This window comes from Crocodylus siamensis, chromosome 6 (assembly GCF_052110815.1).
Source record: "Crocodylus siamensis isolate JL-2025a chromosome 6, ASM5211081v1, whole genome shotgun sequence".
Classification (NCBI taxonomy): domain Eukaryota; kingdom Metazoa; phylum Chordata; order Crocodylia; family Crocodylidae; genus Crocodylus; species Crocodylus siamensis.
In genome coordinates this window covers 46,055,578-46,076,499 of record NC_143400.1, presented here as the reverse complement: position 1 = coordinate 46,076,499, position 20,922 = coordinate 46,055,578, and the positions used below count along the sequence as shown (strand labels likewise).

The 20,922-nt window shown below is 44.8% G+C and overlaps 3 protein-coding genes across 4 annotated transcripts in view; 2 read left to right on the top strand and 1 right to left on the bottom strand.

Annotated features, from left to right (window-relative positions):
* LOC149862590 (olfactory receptor 14A16-like) overlaps positions 1–20,922 on the bottom strand; it is a 131,204-nt gene that overhangs the window by 35,012 nt on the left and 75,270 nt on the right. For both annotated transcript variants that reach the window (XM_090050694.1, XM_090050695.1), the window contains exon 2: positions 20,401–20,458. Coding sequence is in view for 1 of the 2 variants with exons in the window: in XM_090050695.1 (XP_089906821.1) it covers positions 20,401–20,427 (27 nt within the window). In the remaining variant the exon portion in view is untranslated. The remainder of the gene's footprint in view (positions 1–20,400; positions 20,459–20,922) is intronic.
* Positions 1,509–2,536, top strand: LOC149862595 (olfactory receptor 14A16-like). The gene has a single exon (XM_090052795.1). It carries the CDS (start codon positions 1,509–1,511, stop codon positions 2,463–2,465), a length of 957 nt encoding a protein of 318 aa, XP_089908921.1. The 3' UTR covers positions 2,466–2,536.
* On the top strand, positions 7,551–8,507 carry LOC149862594 (olfactory receptor 14A16-like). The gene has a single exon (XM_090051206.1). The coding sequence runs from the start codon at positions 7,551–7,553 to the stop codon at positions 8,505–8,507; it is 957 nt and encodes a 318-aa protein (XP_089907332.1).

The following is a 20,922-nucleotide window of genomic DNA, read 5'->3' as shown; positions in this document are numbered from 1 at the left end:
ACAGTGGAGTTGCAACCTCTTTTCTAATTGTGCAGACAAAACAAGAGGCATGTATGCATGACACTTTAAAGCAGGGTCAATGCTTTTGCACCACTTTAATGATGCTAAGTTTGCACACATTGGTGGCATCTTGTGCATTAATTCCAGCTGCTGTAGCACATTCGGTGGCATAATGCGCCTTACAGGACCTGGGGGCACAGCAAACTAAAACACCTCCGAGTTTTGGTTTGCTGCCCTACAACCGCAGAGTGAAGCACCATGCTCCATGAGGATCAGGGGCTTTGCAGGCAGCCTGGCAGCAGCCCATGCACACAGGACCCACTGAAGAAAATCAAAAAAAAGCGGTGAGCCTGATCTTTTTTTTTCCTCCGCTGGAGCCTGCCTGAGCTGCACGGGGACATGGTCCTTCCCTCCGCAGCTGCAGTACCCCTTGGGACCGCTTGAGCCAGGTGCCCGCAGGTGGGTGCTGCTTGAGAGGGTGCCCATTGCTGCTGTGGAGGGAAGCACCCCAACACTCTCCTCCCACAGCCCAGGGACCACTCCGCTTACCGGCAGCTCACCCTCCCCTCCCCACCGCCGGAGAGCCAGGTAAGACATGGATGTACACAACACGAGGGGTTACTTCACCCTAAATCGAAGCAGTGTTTTTGAAAAACCACCACTTCAATTTAGGGTGAAGTAAACACCCATTTTCTCTAAACATGCCCTAAGACTGTGAAACTAAAAGCTGCATTTTGCTCTTATTTTTTCTAGCTGAGTTTTGCAACACAGTCCTGTGACCTGTAAAAGAGGTCGACCAAGTTACACTAGTTTAATATGAACCAGTTATTTTCAAAGGTGTCGAACGTTTACACCGCCGAATGTGATTTTGCCTAGCAGTGCCTACTGAATAACAGAGTTTTCAAGTTCTGTATGCAAATCACAGCATCCTATCAAACTGTAAACACTTTCCACTAAAAAGTCATTGTTTTAAGCACCAAAATTTAAATAAAAAAGATATTGATTTAAAATTTGGCACCAGTCAGATGCCGTGAGGGTTTGACAATTTGTTTGTGAGGTGAACGCCACGTGCCCCTGGTGGCTGGGGGGGCACAGCAGTGCTGGTGGCGGCGGTAAGCGGGGAGCTCCCACAGCCACCACCAGCACTGTCAGCGGTGGGGAGGAGAAGATGAGCGCTGACCAAAGGTCAGCAACCACCCACAGATGCCGCCAGCAGTGTTGGCAGTGGCCAGCAGCAATTGCTGACTGCCCATAGATGCCACCAGCTGTGTCAGCAAGGAGGGTGAGGGTGGCGAGCGGCTACTACCTACAGTGTCGGTGGCACCTTTGTGTAGGGGGGGACCGCCACACTTGGGGTGCACAGGAACCTGCATGCACCCCCTACGCATTGCCAATGGCTTGTGAGATGCTTTTAAATGCAGAATAAGAGCCTCTGGGCTATGATTTCTGATCCTGACTGCTGCCCTTGTATTTTTCCACAGGCATCCCCCAATGGACTGAAAAAGGCAATGTCCAACCAAACCACTGTAACCGAGTTCCTCCTCCAGGAATTTTCTGACAACCGGGAGCTGCAGCTTTTACACTTTGCCATCTTTCTAGCAGCGTACATGGCAGCTCTCATAGGGAACCTCCTCGTTATCATGGTGGTTGCCCTTGACCATCACCTTCACACACCCATGTATTTCTTCCTCATGAATTTGTCCATTCTAGACTTGGGAAGCATCTCTGTCACTGTCCCCAAATCCATGGCTAATTCCCTGTGGAACACCAGGTTGATATCCTATGCTGGATGTGTCGCCCAAGTTTTCCTCTTCTTTTTCTTCATTATAGCCAACTTTGCCTTCCTCACCATCATGGCATATGATCGATGCATTGCCATCTGCAAACCACTGCACTATGAGACCATCATGAACAGGAGGGCTTGTGTCCAGATGGCAGTCAGTGCATGGGTCAGTGGCATTCTCTACGCTGCACTGCACACTGGTAACACTTTTCGGTTACCTTTCTGCCATTCCAACATCATCAACAAGTTTTTCTGTGATGTCCCCCAGCTGCTCAAGCTCTCCTGCTCTGATTCATCTCTCAATGAAGCTGGGATTCTTATTTTTAGTGGGTGTTTAGTTTTTATCTGTTTTGTTTTCATCATTGTATCATATGTTCAGATCCTCAGTGTCGTACTGAGAATCCCATCAAAGCAGGGCCAGCAGAAAGCCTTCTCCACCTGCATTCCTCACCTTGTTGTGGTCTCCTTGCTTATTTTTACTGGCACCATTACATACATGATTCCCACATCCAACTCCCCCTCAGGTCTGGATCTCATGGTGGCTGTTCTGCTTGCCATACTGCCACCAACGGTCAATCCAATCATCTACAGCATGAGGAATAAGAAGATGAAAGCTGCCCTTGGGAAATATATTGTCTGGAAATTATTCAGTGGGAAGACAGTGTGCATCTTTGTTTTATAATCATTGTGTTATTATCTTTTTGTGCATAGATATAAATAACTGCTAGATATCTCTACCACAGTACAGCAGTGTGCAATCCAGACTAACTCCACTACAGTAAAGATTTAAATCATTTTAATTATAGTTACACTTTCTTTCCTTAGACATTTATACTATCCTTTCTCCTTTCTCAAAGAAGCTTGGTAACAAAGCACTCAAGGTATCTTGCTACAACTCCAGTGTGTTAAAATTAAACCTTGCTCTGCCCACCCAGACATGCAACCTGCCAGCACTGCTTGGGTTGGTCTCCATGGAAACACCAGCCCTGCATTTTGGCCACCCCTGGACTAGCTTCATCCTCTTTGGAACCCCCTTCAGGTAGTTGAAGTCTGCTATTAAATCCTCCATCAGTCTTCTCTCTGCCACAATAAATGAGCCCAGTTCCCTCAGCCTCTCCTCACAAGTCATGTACCCCAGCCCTCTAACCATTTCTGTTCCCATTTGATGAACTCTCTCCAGTTTGTCCACATCCTTTCTGTAGTGGAGAGCCCAACACTGGGCGTGAATCCATATGTGGCCTCATCAGTGCAGAATAGAGAGGAAGAACCACTTCCCTTGATAAGTTGGCAATGCTCCTCCCAATCCAGCCCAAGATGCCATTAGCTTTTTTCACAAGGGCACATTGTTAGCCCATTTTTAACTTATTGTCCATTGAAGCCCCCAGGCACTTTTCTGCAGAACTGCTTGATAAGCCAGTCAGTCCCAGCCGGTGCTGATGCATGGGATTTTTCCATTCCAAATTCAGGACTTTGTCATGGTCCTTATTGAACCTCATAAGATTCTTTTGGTCCAATCCTCCAATTTACTGATGACTTTCTGAATCCAGGCCCTACCCTCCAGCACATCTACTACTCCACCTAGCTTGGTGTCATCCAAAAATTTGTTATGGGTGCACTCCATCCCATCTTGCAGGTCATTCATGAATATATTAAATAAAACTAGCACCAGGCCTGACCCCTAGGGAACTCCACTTCATACCAGCAGTCAACTAGACATCAAAGCATTGATTACTACCCTTTGACTCCAATGCTCCAGCCACTTGTATATATCCGCCTTACAATCCATTTATCCAACCCATACTTTCTTAGCTTCCTTGCAAGAATGATGTGGGAATGTTATGGAAATATTTTGTGTTAGTGTTTTGTCAGGAAAGGAAGTAGGCTGGAATAGGATCACCGTGTAGATGTGTAAGCTCACTGAGAAACCTAGGAAGGGGAGCAGCATGGGGTCTTTGTGTTTAAACCATGGTATCTGGAACCTAGAAGGGAAACAAGCACTCAGGTGATTAAACTGCATTTCCTTGGAACATGTGAAAAGGCTGAATTTTAGGTGCTGAGGAATCATTGTAGGCAAAGCTATCTGGCCTTCATTGCACTATTAGGCTTACATCTCTGAAGTCCTACTCAACTACTTCTCTTCAGCACCTGGTGCCTAGCCAGGCTTGCTATCAAGTTAGACAGTGATTTTCAAAGAGTCTAAAGGCATAGGACAAATATATATAAAGTTACCAAGAGGTGAATGAGAAGATGGACTGGCTACTTCATAATAACTACCTGGTTGCATGGTCTTACCCTATGGTAGGTACAACCTGACCCATGGCAGTTTGCCCCTTATTAAGAGAAGCAGGTTTTCATGGACACTGACATTGTATGGTGGGTTCATCGGCCATTACCCAGCATGCCGGGCTTGGAGAAGCTTGATTCCAATTGGTGGGCTGTTCCCAACAATCGAGTAACACTTGTGGAGGGGCTGGCCTGCCCCTACCCAAGGTGAGGTGAGGAGTCTGGACCTGGTTGTAGATCAGCTCCATCTCACCCTGACTGGTCTGGACTGGCGGAGCCTCCAGAGGGGATAAAAGAACAGCATGCCCGACACATGGGCAAATGTATCAAGGGACAAAGAAGAGAGTAGGGCTAAGAAGAGCTGGGGAAAAGCAACCCAGCAGGTGGATGCTGTTCCCTTGAAGAGCCCTTGAAGACACCTCTTTCTTGACAGGAGCAATGGATGGCTTCAGCCCCAGTTGGTGCATAGTGCGGCGCATGGGGTGAGACCCTGGGAGCTGGTGCATGCAGTGGTGCATGGAGCTCAGACCCTGGCAGCTGCACAAGGCAGCTCACATCTGCAACCCCCAGTACAAGGCCAGGAACCCAGAGCCAGCAGCATGGTGCAGTGCAGTCCGGTGGGACCCCAAACCTGGGAGCCACTCAGGGTGGCTCAGAGCCACCATTTCCTGGCACGCAGCCAGGATTCATGTGGCTGCTTGATCCACAGCTGGTCCCAGGTGGGGGACAGGGCCTTGGACCCACAAAAGGTAGCCTAAGCTCCCAACCATGAGCAGCAGGCAGAGCCCTTGGGACTCAAAGTGAAGCACAGGGCTGCGACAGGATTGGAGGGCCCACAGGACCCAAAGACCTTCATCTGCATCAGCTGAAAGAAACCCCAGCTGGGGTGACAAGGACCCCACATCACCCATTGGAGCTGTGAGTTATCAGGGAAAGGGTTCTCACAGGGGAGGAAGCCCCTGTAAGGTGGTGTACCAGAGGGCTCTGTGGGAAAAGGGTCCCTGGCAAACCCGCGAGGGACTGAGGGGTACTGGGGCCCCTTCCTTCTCCTTTTTTTTGGAACTATGCCAAGGCTGCTAGAATCAATGGGGAGTCTCCAGTACTCACAGTGACATTGATTCCCTGAAGGGTGTGCAGGTGCCTCATATTTTGTAGGTAGTGCCTTATATTTTGTTAATTCTAATGTGAGTTGTGGTTTAACTGTTGTATATTGTATATATATTTAACCTGTCTTGTTGAAACCCTTCTTATTACCAGCCCCCCCCCCATGTAGTTTGCCAGTATTTATTTGCTGTTCATCTATATTTACTTGTTGATTGTTTACATGGGTGACTGGTGCCTTCTGAGTCGGGAGGGGCACTTCCCCCCCACCAGAGGCCAGTCAGCAACTGGGGGGGCAAGTGATAATACCAACCCCGATGTGTTGAGTCGATCCAGGTCAGCGTGATCGGCCATGGGGGGGACTATGGGGAACACTTCTCCTAGCACCCCTAATCCCCAGACGGCACTGTCGGGGGAGGGCACCATCACTTTCACCTGCCCCCCACTCCCTGTCACTTAAGCAGGGAATGCTGCCTGTCAGGGGGTGCACCAGCGCTCTGAGGGGGTCCACATGCACCCCCATCCACCCGCTACATACCACCACTAGTTATTTGGACTTACCTGTGCTTACCTGTTTTAGATGAGATACTTACCTGTGCTGGCTTCGAGTTATAGAATATAGCTTTATTTGTAAAGTATGTATTGTATATATTTATTAATATCATTTTTGGGTTTTTTGTGTGTGTATATATATGTATATTAATAAACCTGTATATAGTTAAAGTATTTTTGTCCTGGCCTGAGTCTATAGAGAACAGAGGGAATGGGCCAGTATTGCATATCCCTCTCACAGCACTCCTGCCAAGCCACCCATCCCTTCCATTAGGAGAGGGAAGCACATACTTGGGTGCACTTGGGTTACAATTCTTTAACCAGGCGGGGAGGTTAAAACATCTAAACAAATGGAACTAGCCAGTCATCTCATGTAAGTTTCTAAATTCAGCTGAGCATCTTTGTGCATGTGTGGGTACCTGAATACCCTTTTCAGTCCATGTGGGGTTTACAGAGAGCTTCAAGCAGGAAAACCTGGGTGAAACTTATGACCTGTGCCTTACAGAAGGGCAAATTAGATATCTACAATGGTCTTTTGACTTTAAAAACAGTTGCTTCAGAAGTGTCTGCCTCTGAGCCTCTGTTTCTGAGCTATACAGAGCTCTAGGGAATGAGTCCCACAAGCCCTTAAAAGAGGGACACACATAAATCACCTTACTGCAGCTTCTGCTCTCTTATATCAGGCAAAGTCAGCTACAGCCTGCTCATCTGTAGACAGAAATAGGCTTGAATCAAATCACTGCTGCCTTTATCATCTAGAAACTTCAGTGGCAGAGGACAGAAAATGTATGTAGATTGAGAGCTGGGTTATGAGCAAAGGATCCTGGCAGTGGAGGATCAAATGCAACAGAAGCATGTGGAAAAAATCCACAAAGAACAGCACAGTAAGTTGTTTCATGTCTGAATACACAGAAAGGAAAGCTAAGGGCTTAAAGAAAGTCAGTGAGATTGGAATTGTGTGTCTTTGGCCATGTTGCTGCAAGCTAAATCCTAATGCCGTGAACAAATGAGCAGAGCATTGAAGTGGTAAGGCAGACTCCCTCCCAAACTCTGCTTTTGGTCCAGGTAACAGCATGACAGAGCTTCGTTACACAGAACAGAAGTATCAGAGAGACTGCAGTAACCCCCTTCTACATGCTGGTCTGCAGGGTCATGTGTTAGTTTGCAACCAGGAGGCAGTCGGTCTGTGGGCAAACCTTGGGTGTGGAATTATTACATACAAGCTGATTCCACACAGTATATCCTTTCGAAGAAGGAGGGATGCTGTGCTGAAATATTAGTGTTACAGTTTTCAGCACAAGCTGTAAGTGTTTTTCACAGTATGGTTGGGACCCCTTTTCTATGACTGTAAAACTAAAGGTTGTATTTTCTTGCATTTTTTTCCAGCCACATTTTGAGACACGTGTTGTAACTGATTCAGCCCTGTGACCCACACAGGAGTTCTACCAAATACTACTAGTTTAATAATGAACTGGACTGCAGCACTTATTTTGAAAGGTATAGTGAGTTTGCACCTCCTAGCTGATAGCAATAGCGTGATGTGTCTAATAATTCTTACTGAATAATGCTGCTGCTCAGTTTGGTGTAGAAATCAAAATATTCCTTTCAAATGCAAATACCTCCCATAGAAAAACGTTAAATGTTTTAAAAAATAAAAAATTTCAATCTAAAAATATTTTTTATTAAAAATTAGGCACTGTGTAGATATGAAAGTGCATTTCTTAGAGGTTTTTGAAAGCAGAATTAGAGTCATTGACCTTTGTTTATCTGATCCTGACCACTGCCCTTGTTCTTTCCTCCGCAGGCATCACACAATGGATTGAAAAAGGCAATGTCCAACCAAACCACTGTAACTGAGTTCCTCCTCCTGGAATTTTCTGACAACCGGGAGCTGCAGCTTTTACACTTTGCCATCTTTCTAGCAGCGTACCTGGCAGCTCTCATAGGGAATCTCCTCGTTATCATGGTGGTAGCCCTCGACCACCACCTTCACACTCCCATGTACTTCTTCCTCATGAATTTGTCCATCCTCGACCTGGGAACCATCTCCGTCACTGTCCCCAAATCCATGGCTAATTCCCTGTGGAACACCAGGTTGATTTCCTATGCTGGATGTGTTGCCCAAGTTTTCCTCTTCTTTTTCTTTGCTACAGCCAACTTTGCCTTCCTCACCATCATGGCTTATGATCGATACATTGCCATCTGCAAACCACTGCACTATGAGACCATTATGAACAGGAGTGCTTGTGTCCAGATGGCAGTCAGTGCATGGGTCAGTGCCATTCTTTATTCTGCACTGCACACTGGTAACACTTTTCGGTTACCTTTCTGCCACTCCAACATCATCAACAAGTTTTTCTGTGATATCCCCCAGCTGCTCCAAATCTCCTGCTCTGACTCATATCTCAGTGAGGTGAGGATACTTTTCTTTGGTCTGTTCTTATATTTAAGCTGTTTTGTTTTCATCGTTGTATCATATGTTCAGATCTTTACTGCAGTACTAAGAATCCCCTCAGAAGAGGGCCGGCATAAAGCCTTCTCCACCTGTGTTCCTCACCTCATTGTGGTCTCATTGTTTTTTCTCACTGGCTGTTGTGCCTACTTAAGAACTCCTTCCAGCACCCCATCAGCTCTGGATCTCATAGTAGCTGTTCTTTATGCCACAGTACCACCACTGGTGAATCCTGTCATCTACAACATGAGGAACAAGGAGATCAAAGCTGCCCTTGGGAAAGTTATTGGCTGCATATTATGCACTGGGAAAAAAGCGTCCATCTTTTTCTCATAATTGTCATTTAACTATCTTTTGTGCATACATAAATATAACTGGTAGTTATATTCACCACAATAAAGCAGTATACAATCCAGACCGTCTCTACTTAAGTAAGGTTCCTGTACATTTAAATCATCTTAACTGCAATCAGACTGTCTATACTTAGAAGTTTATACCCTCTTTCCCATCTCAAAAGAGCTTGGTGACAAAGTACTCGACCATTCTTTGCCAAGTGCCCTTCCTCCAGTGACTTAAGATAATACTTCATTGTGCACTTGTGCTAATGTCCACACTAAATCATAGAATCATAGAAAATGAGGGCTGGAAGGGACCTCAGGAGGTCACATCTAGTCCAACTCCGTGCTCAAAGCAGGACCATCCCCAACTAGATCATTCCAGCCAGGGCTTTTTTGAGCTGGGCCTTAAAAACTTCCAAGGGTGGAAACAACCACAACCTCTCTGGGGAACCAGTTCCAGCACTTCACTACCCTGCTAGTGAGAACATTTTTCCTAATATCCAACATAAACCTCCCTTGCTGCAACTTGAGACCATTGCTCCTTCTTCTGTCATCTGTCAACACTAAGAAGAGTCTAGCTCCATCCTCTTGGTAACCACCCTTCAGGTAGCTGAAGGCTGCTATCAAATCCCCTCTTGATCATCTCTTCTCCAGACTAAATAAACCCAGTTTCCTCAGCTGCTCCTCATAAGTCATGTGCCCCATAACCATTTTTGTTGCTGTCCAATAAACTCTCTCCAACTTGTCCACATCCTTTCTGCAGTGGGGGGTACAAAACTTCTCACAGTACTCCAGATGTGGCCTCACCAGTACAGAATAGAGCAGAATAATTACTACCCTAGATCACCTGGCAACCCTCCCACTAATGCAGCCCAGTATGCTGTTGGCATTTTTGGCAACAAGGGCGCACTGCTGTCTCATATCCATCTGATTTTCCACTGTAACCTCTAGGTCTTTTGCTGCAGAGCTGCTGCTTAACCAGTCAGCCCCCAGGCTGTAGCAGTGCATGGGATTATTCTGTCCTAAGTGCAGGAATTTGCACTTCTACTTATTGAAATTCATGAGATTTCTTTTGGCCCAATCCTCCAATTTGTCTAAATCACTCTGAATCCTAGCCCTACCCTCCAGTGTATCTACTACTTCCCCCAGCTTGGTGTCATCCACAAACTTGCTGAGGGTGCACTCTATGCCATCTTCCAGGTCATTGATGAGCACATTAAACAAAACCAGCCCCAGGACCAACCCCTGGGGAACTCCACTTGATACCAGCTGCCAGCTAGACATTGAGCTATTCATTACTACCTGCTAAGCCCAACAATCCAGCCAGCTTTCTATCCACCTCATAGTCCATTCATCCAACCCATACTTCTTCAGCTTGCTTGCAAGAATGCTGTGGGAGACAGTACCAAAATCCTTGCTAAATTCAAGGTATGTTATGTCCACTGCTTTCCCCACATCCACGGAGCCAGTTATCTCATCATAGAAGGCAATCAGGTTGGTCAGGCATGACTTACTTGCCTTTGCCAAATCCTAATCATCTTCTTCTCCTCCAAGTACTTAGAAATGGTTTCTTTGAGGATCTGCTCCATGATTTTTCTGGAGACTGAGGTGAGGCTGACTGGTCTGTAGTTCTCTGGATCTTCCTTCTTCCTGTTCATAAAGATGGACACTATTTTTGCCCTTTTCCAATTGTCTAGGACCTCCCCTGATTGCCATGAGTTTTCAAAGATAATGGCCAGCAGCTGTGCAGTCACTTCAGCCAACTCCCTCAGCACCCTCAGATGCATTGCATCCAGCCCCAGGGACTTGTACACGTCCAGCTTTTCTAACCAGTCCCTGACCTGTTCTTTCGTCACTGAGGACTTTTCATATTCTCCCCTATCAATCCACCTATAAGTGTGTAATTGGTAAATACTCTTCCACAATCAAAGGTGCCTGAATGGGATGCTAGTCACATATTTTCCTAATGTGTTATTGCTTCCAGAAACTGGTGCAGCCTAACCATGCTAACCCCTGGAACTAATAGATCATGAAGACCTAAAAACTATCACTGCTCATTAACCACCTTCCTTATACAATCAATACCAGACCCAACTCTTTGATAGATTACCAGGAATCTCTAATATTCTGTGGGCAGAGACCTCATCTATGGGTCTTAAATGAACCCCCCCCCCATCAGTCAGTGGGCTTTTTTTTCTTCAAAACAGGTATTTTGGAGTGCTTATGAAAATGGATGCATGGTGGGGCAGGAAATGTTTGCTTAGATGGACTTGTGCATGATTTCTCAGCTATTATTTCCTCATGTCATTGTTTTTGTTCTTAAATGGGGGATCCAAGAGAGAGAACAGGGATTTCTCTCCACAATTATGAAGTGTGTCAAAGTCAACTAGAAAGTGTCTTTATTGCTGAGCTCTTGTTGAAATGAATAATGTAATGCTATATACAGTATAGTAGAATATAGAGTATTATACTCCGGTATAATAAAGTTATTAAAACTAAATGTGAGTCCATATATAACCTTGACTAAGGGGTTATTTTATCAACTTAAATAAAGAAATGTTGGGTTATTCATGCAATGGAATTTTTGGACCGCTGGGAACAGACTCCACTGCTGAGCTGCAGTTCACTCTAGTATGCCTTCCCCAGACGGCGTTACTCTTGAGACCACATAACTTCAACACGCTTTCTCAGTGTACTATTTGAAACCAGCCCAGGTGTAGCTTCTAGAGAGGTACACATGTTTTTTCAAACTTTGACTAGGCTTTGGTGTAGAACTAGATGCATTTTTGATACCTCAATGATATTAAACATAACACATTCTCCCAGCTTTACCCAGCCGTACCATAAACCTCTCTCAGGAAAATGTAGATAATGCATTGTGAGCAGAGATGTAGGTTTTTATGGAAAATGTTGAATCTGAAATGTTTCCAAAAAAATTTCCAGTGCCCTAAATGGAGCATGATCTGATTTAACATGTTTATTTGGCTTTATTAGGGGAAAAAAAACCTAAAAAAGTCCCCCCATGTTAATATTCTGTCCCAATAGCAACAAGATTTTTGACTGAAATATCTGATTCAAATTAAATACAGCACACTTAATATGGTTTAAATGTTATATTCAAACAAATTCAAAGCTTTATGTGGAAAGAAATTATTTTGATTGGAATACTTGTAAAAATATAAAGACAATACACAATAGCATGTACTTCCCTTACATAGTTTGTTTAGATTTAAGTAAAATAACGAAGGCACTGAAACCTGTTGACACACTAATTTTAGCACACCCACACAACCATACATGATATGCTGTGGTTATCCACTCATCTACTTCAAGAGAATTTAATTCTCTTCCACTGAGGTCATTGCGGCACTTCCAGTTTCACTGTCACTATCTGTAGAATCACCTGCACCGCCTATTAGTTCCATTTCAGCATCCGATTGAGGCAAATCTGATTCAGAACTACTTGAAACACATTCTCTTTTGCTAAATGATAGTTTTACCAATGAGTTTATGGGGAAAGGCAATTTATCATCATACTGCATCTTGTTCACTAATTCTGCTTCTGACTGATTCTCCAGAAGCAAGAGATTTTGAGAAATAGAAACAAGCTTAGCAGTGCATTCATTTGTTAATCTGTTCCTCTTCTTTGTCTGCCTGCCAAATGATGTCTTTGCTCCAAAGTTTTTCTTTTGTGCGGTACTCAGCAATGTCTGTCATCATGACTATTTCATCGGTGTTGGGGACATTCTTAGCTACTTCCATAATTGTATCGAGAGCAGTAGATAATTCATCTTCTGATAAATGTTGTCCTTGGTGTTGAGGATCCAAAAGGTTTGATTCATAGATGTTAGGGTTGGAATGGACCTCAGTAGGTCATTGAGTCCAACACTCTGCCCTGGGCGGGAAAGAGCATTAAGGTCAGGCAGTGCCAGATGAACTAAGTGAGTTTGCTGCTAGATGAACTGGATGAGAGCAAAACTCAGATCTCTTAGTAAACATTTGTTTTTCTACTACTACTACTTTTTTGGATAGAGATGAAGGCCAAAGCTCAATTAGATTTTCATTCAGTTGTCTGAATATTTCTGGAATATTTGAAAGGCTTGGTGTATCTCCTTCAAGTTTCTTGATAGCCACTGAAACTGGTAGTAGCAAATTGAATGGTCCTTGAACTCAAACCCAGACACATTGTTGTCAAGAATCGGCTTCTGAATGTTCACAGGAATAATCTGGGATATTGTGTCATCTATTGAAGCACACTGCTAGCAGTTCTTTGTGCACAGCAAGCTATGTAAACACTTTGACGAAACTGCAAAAAGAGAAGTGGGGGAAAAAAGTGCACTTTTATTGCCAGGAGAAACTATATGGGTCTCAGCTACGAAGTCTGGTTAGCAACATGCTGATTGTTGAATACCTTCACAATCACTTTGCAGCTTGCCAATATTGTCTTCATTGTATTCACACTTTCTATGTCCTTTGCCAGAAGTTTCAACCCATGAGCAAGACCACCAAATACTATTAAATGAGGATACTTTGCCTTTAATATTTGCCATGCAACTTTCATGTTACTCACATGATCAGTTACAAGGAGTTGTACCCTGGAGGGACCTGCACTTTCAGTCTCTTCACTCAGTAATTTGGTTATGTATTCACCTGTATGTTGAGAAGATTTGGTAGCAACTGCTTTCAGGAATATTGGTTCAGGTGTTGCTAACTTAATGTTCAATAAAGGATTTTCTTGTATATCAGTCCATCCATCTGACATCAGAATCAGTGATTCTGCTTGACCAATCCTTTGAATAACCATTGTTTGAACTCTGTCATATTCTCTATCTAAGAGAGAATGCAATAAGCAATAATGTGATGGTAACTTATATGATAGGTGAATTAGTTTGTAATGTTCCTTCCAGTATTAATTTTCAGTTATGGAAAGAGGTGTGCCATTACAAATATAGCTTGAGCTAATGTCTTATCTGCTTTTTCTTGATCTTCTTTTGACATTTTGTCCAGAAAACTTGATAAAAAGCTTAACCATCTTGAACATGATGGATTGCATATCTGGTGACAGTGATCTTGAAAGCGAGGATCCTGCTTCTTCTTCCCCCAGATCTGGCAGCTCAACATTTTCATTTTCCATTTTTTGCAAATCTGCTATTTCACTCAAGCTACCAAGTTCTTGCAACAAACGGGGGGAAATATTTTTAGTTTAGCCTATTCTAGTCTGGCCTCATCCATCAGAAGGAGAAGGAGGAGTGGCAGGGAGCTTGCTTCCCCTCTCCCTGCCAGAAAGAGCACTCTGCTGCTCAACTTGCTGCTCAGTTGCCCTGGGACTGCAGAGCCAAAGGGACATATAGTCTGGCCTCTGCCATCAGCCAGAGGACTAAGCTCGCTCTGTTGCACTGAAATAGTTAACTATTTATTAAGTAATTCCTTTTTTAAATATTGTTAAGCCTAAGCCACTTTGGGTGCTTAGTGCAAGCAAAAAAGCAGGATACAAATATTTTAAATAAATAATTTGTAGTCCAGAGTTGCATTAACAACTTTTAAAATTATAATGGTTTAAAACAATATAGATGCCAATCTATACTATGTGTTGTTTACCATATTAATTTATTTACTTGCATAGGATTCCTGAAGTAGACTTTCCTCAAACGATGTTGTTCCACCACTACATTATATTAGCTTTCTGTATGTAGCTTGTACTCTCTCAGGCGTCACAGTGGATGTAGTCTTTCTGGACTTTAGGAAGGTCTTCGACAATGTCTCTCACCCCATTCTCATTAAAAAACTGGGGGACTGTGGTGTCGACACCTACACAGTCCAATGGGTCGCCAACTGGCTGGAGGGCCGCACCCAGAGAGTGGTGGTGGATGGGTCATTTTCGACCTGGAGGGATGTGGGCAGTGAGGTCCCCGAGGGCTTGGTCCTCAGGCCTGCACTGTTCAACATCTTCATCAGAGACTTGGATGAGGGGGTAAAAAGCATCCTGTCAAATTTGCTGATGACACTAAGATGTGGGCACGCTAGAAGGGAGGAATAGGCTGCAATCGGACTTGGACAGGTTACAGGGATGGGCGGAGGAGAATAGGATGGGATTCAACACTGACAAGTGCAAGGTGATGCACCTGGGGAGGAAGAACCAGCACCATATCTACAGGCTGGGGAACTCCCTTCTTGTCAGTGCAGAGGCAGAAAAGGATCTTGGAGTCATCATCGATGCCAAAATGAACATGGGCCAGCAGTGTGCAGATGCAGTCAGGAAGGCCAACGGCACCTTGTCAATGCATCCACAGATGCATCTCAAGCAGGTCCAAGGAGGTGATCCTCCCCCTCTATGCGGCACTGGTCAGGCCACAGCTAGAGTACCGCATCCAGTTCTGGGTGCCGCACTTCAAGAGGGATGTGGACAACATGGAGAGGGTCCAGAGGAGGGCCACTTGCATGATCAGGGGGCAGCAGGGCAGGCCCTACGAGGAGAGGCTACGACCTGAACCTGTTCAGCCTCCACAAGAGAAGGCTGAGGGGGATCTAGTGGCCTGTTACAAACTAGTCAGAGGGGACCAGCAGGCATTGGGGGAGTCCATGTTCCGAGCACTACCAGGAGTGACTAGAAATAACGGTCACAAGCTGGCAGAGGGTAGATTCAGACTAGATATCAGGAGGCACTACTTCACTGTCAGGGCAGCTAGGATCTAGAACCAACTTCCAAGCAAAGTGGTGCTGGCTCCTACCCTGGGGGTCTTTAAGACAAGGCTCGACAAACACCTTGCTGGGGTTGTTTGACCCCAGTACTCTTTTCTGCCATGGCAGGGGGTCAGACTTGATGATCTGCTCAGGTCCCTTCCAACCCTACTAACTATGAAACTATGACAGTTTCTACATGTTATTAAATATTTCTTCATTTTTGTTGCATTGTTTGCAATAGCATACTCCTGCCAGCAATATTTACATCTCCCAAAATTTCTTCCTTCCTTCAGTGGCTTGAACTTCACTATAATGATGCCACACACTGCTTTTTTTCTGATTAGGCATGATTATGACTACTCCAAGCCAAAAGCACTAAAAAATTTACAGATCTTATGCAAACATTCCCAACTTCCCCAACTCAGGAAAAGAAATGAGACACTGCTCTGTGTGTTTGCTGAACTGGAAGTGAAACAAAAATTAATCACAGTTTTAGTTTTGGTTTTGCTTTCACTTGCAGTCTGAGATGAAATAAGAATTTTAGCTTCAGTTTTGATTTGACCTCCACAGCCGATTAGGTGAATTCATAACCTGATTTTTGGTTTGGATTATTATGTGGGCGTATTACCCTCCTGTTTACAAATCAATAAAACATATGTACTGTCACACACTTCCTAGGGATAATCACCTGAAAACATTCATTACAACTTTGAAACTGCCAACCTTGCCTAATATTGTATTGGCATCCATTCATTGTTACTAATGAAACAATGAATTGTTAGAAATGGAAAATTTCTCATGGAAAAATAAAGCACTGGAAAATTTTCCACCCCACATCTTTGATTATGAGTTGCTTCCCCTGCTGATTCTGGGAGAGGATGATACAGAAAGAAACGGAATAAAGGCAAAAAGAGCATCTTTAATACTGTTGATGTCAAAAAAAGAATGTTTCTCACTTGTGCCTGTGTCTTTGGTTTTGTGACAATAGCTATTACATGAATTTTAATAACGCTAAGAACATGAATGAGAGATATTGATTCCACTGATATTTGAAAAATAAATGTTCCTCCATACAAGCCATGACTCAGTATGACAGCACATGACATCCTGGGCCCTGATTCCCAGCTCAGTACACTGATACCTTTCTACAGAATGTTCCTTCACTTTGCAAACACAGTGTAATCCCTCCAGCTCATATCAATATGGCAGAAATGAAGGCTTGAATGGTGTCTTGCAAAAAGTTTTTTCCCCGATATGCCAACAAAGGCAGTTTGCCTCTTCTCTAAATTTAGAAGTACAACTAAGGGTACAAATATAGAAGCTTCATGATTTCCATAAGTGCATTCTTTCAGGTACTCAATGGAGAAAAAAAGGGAGAAGATGGGGCTAAATATGGATCCTTTCAGGAAAGAACAGAACTCTTCCTAAAATGACAAGCCTTCAGAGGGATCCCTGAGAATAATGAAAGGCACAGTGGTCAGCAGCTACTCTGGGCCCAACGGACCTATAAGAGATTTCACTACACAACACAGTTGACTGTGCAGCACTTTTCCCCCAGACGTCTCATTACCTCCCATATTTAACTTTGTTGACCAAATGGGTAGTGAACCTAGGACCTCAAAGCTAAAAAGCAGAGTGCTCGATATTGCGACTGAACAAGGTACACTTTTTTGTCAGTACTGTAACAAATTAATGTTCTTTTTAGCTGGGCTCAGGGTAAGGGAGGAGAGGACCTGAAACTCTCAAAGACCTTTGTGTGGTGCTTGTATGTGGGATATACTGGAATCAGCTCCATTACACAGAAGGGCAGGCCCTCACAGAGATGTGCAAGAAACAACGCCATTTACTGTTACAGATCCCTTTTATCCTCCCCTTTTTCCCTCCCATTCTTTACACAAAATCTGTAGTCTCTCCTGTCAAAGAAAAATCTTTGGTTTCAGATGCCGATGGCAAGAGAAAGGTCAAAAGGCTAACATAACATGTTTCATCATCGTAGCTCCGTATCCAACCCCCTCCCCAGCCTAAATGTAGAGTACGTGCGCAGTCGTTCTGGCATGAAACCTGAGTAGACAAAGAAAGTCTGTTCACAATCATAATTGGCAGTCTCCTAATTATTCCCACCTAGTGTGCTGTGGTTGGCCACTTAAAAATCTATAAGTTTAGAAGGATCCCCATCTTCGGGGGGAGACCTGCATGCACACTCAGGAGACTTAGTCAGCGATCCGGCCAATCGCAGACCTCTACCCCACCTGGCGGATTACAGGTGAATTACAGTCGACTCGTCCGTTCTCACCGGTCCGTGCACGAAAGTTTTTGAACCGAAGAAACTTGTAAGCTGTGTTGAAAACCTACATCGAGAAGCTTATTTTACTTGTACGCTTTTGTTGAAAACCTGTATCGAGTAGTTACTGATCTGCAGACTGAACTGAACTTTTCCTGAACTTTTCTGGAACTGAACAGAATTTTTCTTCTTCCTCACTGCGTAACAACAAATTCTTGCCTACACTACAGTCTCCAGTCATTCTCCGGTAGTTCTCCAGTAGTTCTCTGGTAGTGTAAGTAAAAATAAACTTTTCTATATAACCAAAACACATTTTAATTCCCTGACTCTTCTCGCTCTTCCACCTGAATGAACCCCGTATTCTACCCGCGTCCAGCCAGTCGTGCCAACCCAGGCTCGCAGGTCAAGGGTACACGGGTCCTCGGGCGCAACATCTCCCACTCATTAATATACACAGAAAGCAGGTGCACATAACCCTGGCTACCACAGTGTGGCTTCTCTTCCCTTCTAGTGTGTAAATGCTGAACAACAATTCCTAAGTCTGCTACAGCTTTCTAACCCTGTGCCTCATCCAATAATTTGCCCAGTATGGGCAATGCGGCAAGTGATATGGTACCATTACTAATCCTGAGTAAATTTGTTCCCTGTGTAACCCGGACAGTACTCCAAGAGGTACCCCCTCTCCAACTGAAGGGATCAAAGCAGGTGCACAAGCGCTGTGAGAGGTGTAGGGACTCTCCTCCCCCTATAGAGCAGAGCCAGACCACCAATGGTGACTTGACCATATACCTTTTAATACTGGGAACATAACAGGCATAAATCAGATGGTATAGTGGACACTACAATGCCCCGAGGGGGCAGGATTCAACAAAGGTTAGACACTTACAATCATTGACAAAAAACAGGGTTAACAAAATATAAAACACAAACAGCATAACAAACAATACGGGTTGGTGAAATATAAAAAGGCACAAAATGCAAAATGTCAAATGACAAGGAAATATAGTGCCTTGGTACCTGGAGGGGGAGAAAACACAATGGCCCCTTTCCACTGCAAGAAGACTTGCTTCTTGTTATCTCACTCACCCCAAGTCACCTCAGCCAGCACTTGAACCCATATTGCCCACATGGCAGACAGGAATGCTGCCACACAGCTACCACTAGTGGCACATTTCCAGCCTGCTAGGGGTCTTGACCTTCCTGGAGCCCCGGCCTCACATCAAGCTGCCTGGCCTCTGATTGGAGGAGCTGGAAGCAGAGCTGGGAACCTCTCAGGTCACTGCTCAGATCCTTCCTGTAGCAGGGGAGCCTCTCCTGCTGCTGCATGCTGCGCTGCTGAGGGTCCCACTTCTGCCTGCAGGTCCTGCACTTTCAGGCTTTTCCAGGGCCCTGCTCCTGCCCCACTGGCTCAGCTCTTGCCAGCTCCCTGAAGCGCCTTCCTTGCTGTCCCTCACTGGTCTCTCCCCTGAGTCAGCCCATGCTGCCCCTTTTATCCCCCTCCAGGTGACCCATGGGGCCAATCAGGACATGGGGGGGTGAGTCTCTGGGGCCTGATTGGTGCGGAAAGGGAATCCCAAGTCCTCCAATCATTATTTACCCTTTCAAAACCACTGGGCTAGGTCACTGCCAGCTAGCCCATCACACCTGCATTTTCACATAGCAAATTTACTCAAGATTAGAGAGACTTCCTGCTAAGAAGTATGTGCACATGTAAACGCACATGTTTACTTCACAGTAAACTGTGCTCATACAAAGTTAACAACCAGGTGGCAGTCAGTGTGTGTGCAAATCTTGGGTGTGGAATTATAACATGCAAGCTGGTACCATGTCGTATGTCCCTTGGAAGAAAGAGGGATGCCATTTTGAAATATTAATGATCTGGAACCAACTTCCAAGTGAAGTGGTGCTGGCTCCTACCCTAGGGGTCTTTAAGACAAGGCTTGGCAGTCACCGTGCCGGGTTCGTTTGACCCCAGTACTCTTTCCTGCCATGACAAGGGGTCGAACTTGATGATCTGCTCAAGTCACTTCTGACCCTACTAGCTATGAAACTATGAAACTACAGTTTCCTGCACAAGCTTAAGTATGACTTTCACAGTGGGGCTGAGACCTCTTTACTATAACTATAAAACTAAAGGTTGTACAGTAACAGCTGAGTTATCCAGCACTTTACAAGCCAGCATGCTCTGGCACTTCTGGTTTTGCAGAGCCCCCATGGCCCAGGGGAAAGCAGCCTGTGCTGCCAAGCTCCCATGGCCTGGGACATAGCAGCCTGCATGGGTCCCACCCCCGTCCCACGGGGCCTATGGGGCCCATGGGAGGGGTGGCAATGTAGCGGGAGTGGCGACACCCCAGACACGGTGGGACAGGCGATGGCCCGAACAGACAAAGACTCCTGTTCAGGCTGCTCAATTATCTGGCATATTTTGTTATCTGGCACCCTCCATTCCCCATTGGGTGCTGGATAACAAAGCTTTTACTGTATTTGCCTCTATTTTCTTCTGGCTTTCTCCAGTGTAGATGTACATGCTTACTTTGAAGTAAACTATACTAATTCAAAATTAAGCATCTTGTGTAGATGCGCTCACTGAGTTGCATAAAGATTTAGGAAAGCATCACCTAAACAAAAGAAACTAGCCAACCAGCTCATGTAGCTTTCTAAATTCAACTCAGCATCTATCTGCATCTGTCGGTGCCTAAGAACCTGTCAGACTGTCCCACACATTACACAGAACTAGAAGCAGGAAACCCTGGGTGAATCTTTTGCCCTGACCCTTACAGTAGGGAAAACTACAGATCCACAATTGTCCCCTTCACTTTAAAAACTATTAATTCAAGTGTGTTTACTTATGGGCCTCTGCTTCTGAGCTATGCGGAGCTCTAGGGAATGAGTCCCACAAGCCCTTGGAAGAGGGACATAGATAACTCACCTTATTGCAGCTTCTTTTGCATACCATGGAGGCTCAGAGGCAGCTACAGCCCATTCATCTGCAGACAGAAAGAGGCTTGAATCAACTCATTGGTGTCATTGTCATCTAAAAACTACAGTGGCAGAGGCAAGAAAGATTAGATAGGCTGAGAGTTGGGAACAAATAAAGAATCCTGGTACTGGAGGATCAAATGCAGCAGAAGCTCATAGAAAAACCCACAAAGGACAGAACAGTAGATTGCTTCAAGTCTGAATATATAGAATAGGAAGCTAAAGACAGAAAGGAAGTCAGTGAGATGGGAATTCTGTGTTTTTGGCCATGTGCTGCAGGCTAGATCCAAATGCTGTGGATATATGAGCAAAGCATTGAAGTAGCCCGGCAGACTCCCTCTCAAATTCAGCTTCTGGTCCAGGTGGCAGTGTGACAGAGCTTGGTTTCCACAGAGGAGAAGTAACAGAGAGACAGTAGTATCCCCTTTTCACACAGAGATGACAATCCAGCTGGTATGCAGCACCATATGTT

Excerpts from the sequence above, each read along its gene's own strand:
- LOC149862595 (XM_090052795.1), top strand. The coding sequence starts at position 1,509 with ATGTCCAACCAAACCACTGTAACCGAGTTCCTCCTCCAGGAATTTTCT.
- LOC149862594 (XM_090051206.1), top strand. The coding sequence starts at position 7,551 with ATGTCCAACCAAACCACTGTAACTGAGTTCCTCCTCCTGGAATTTTCT.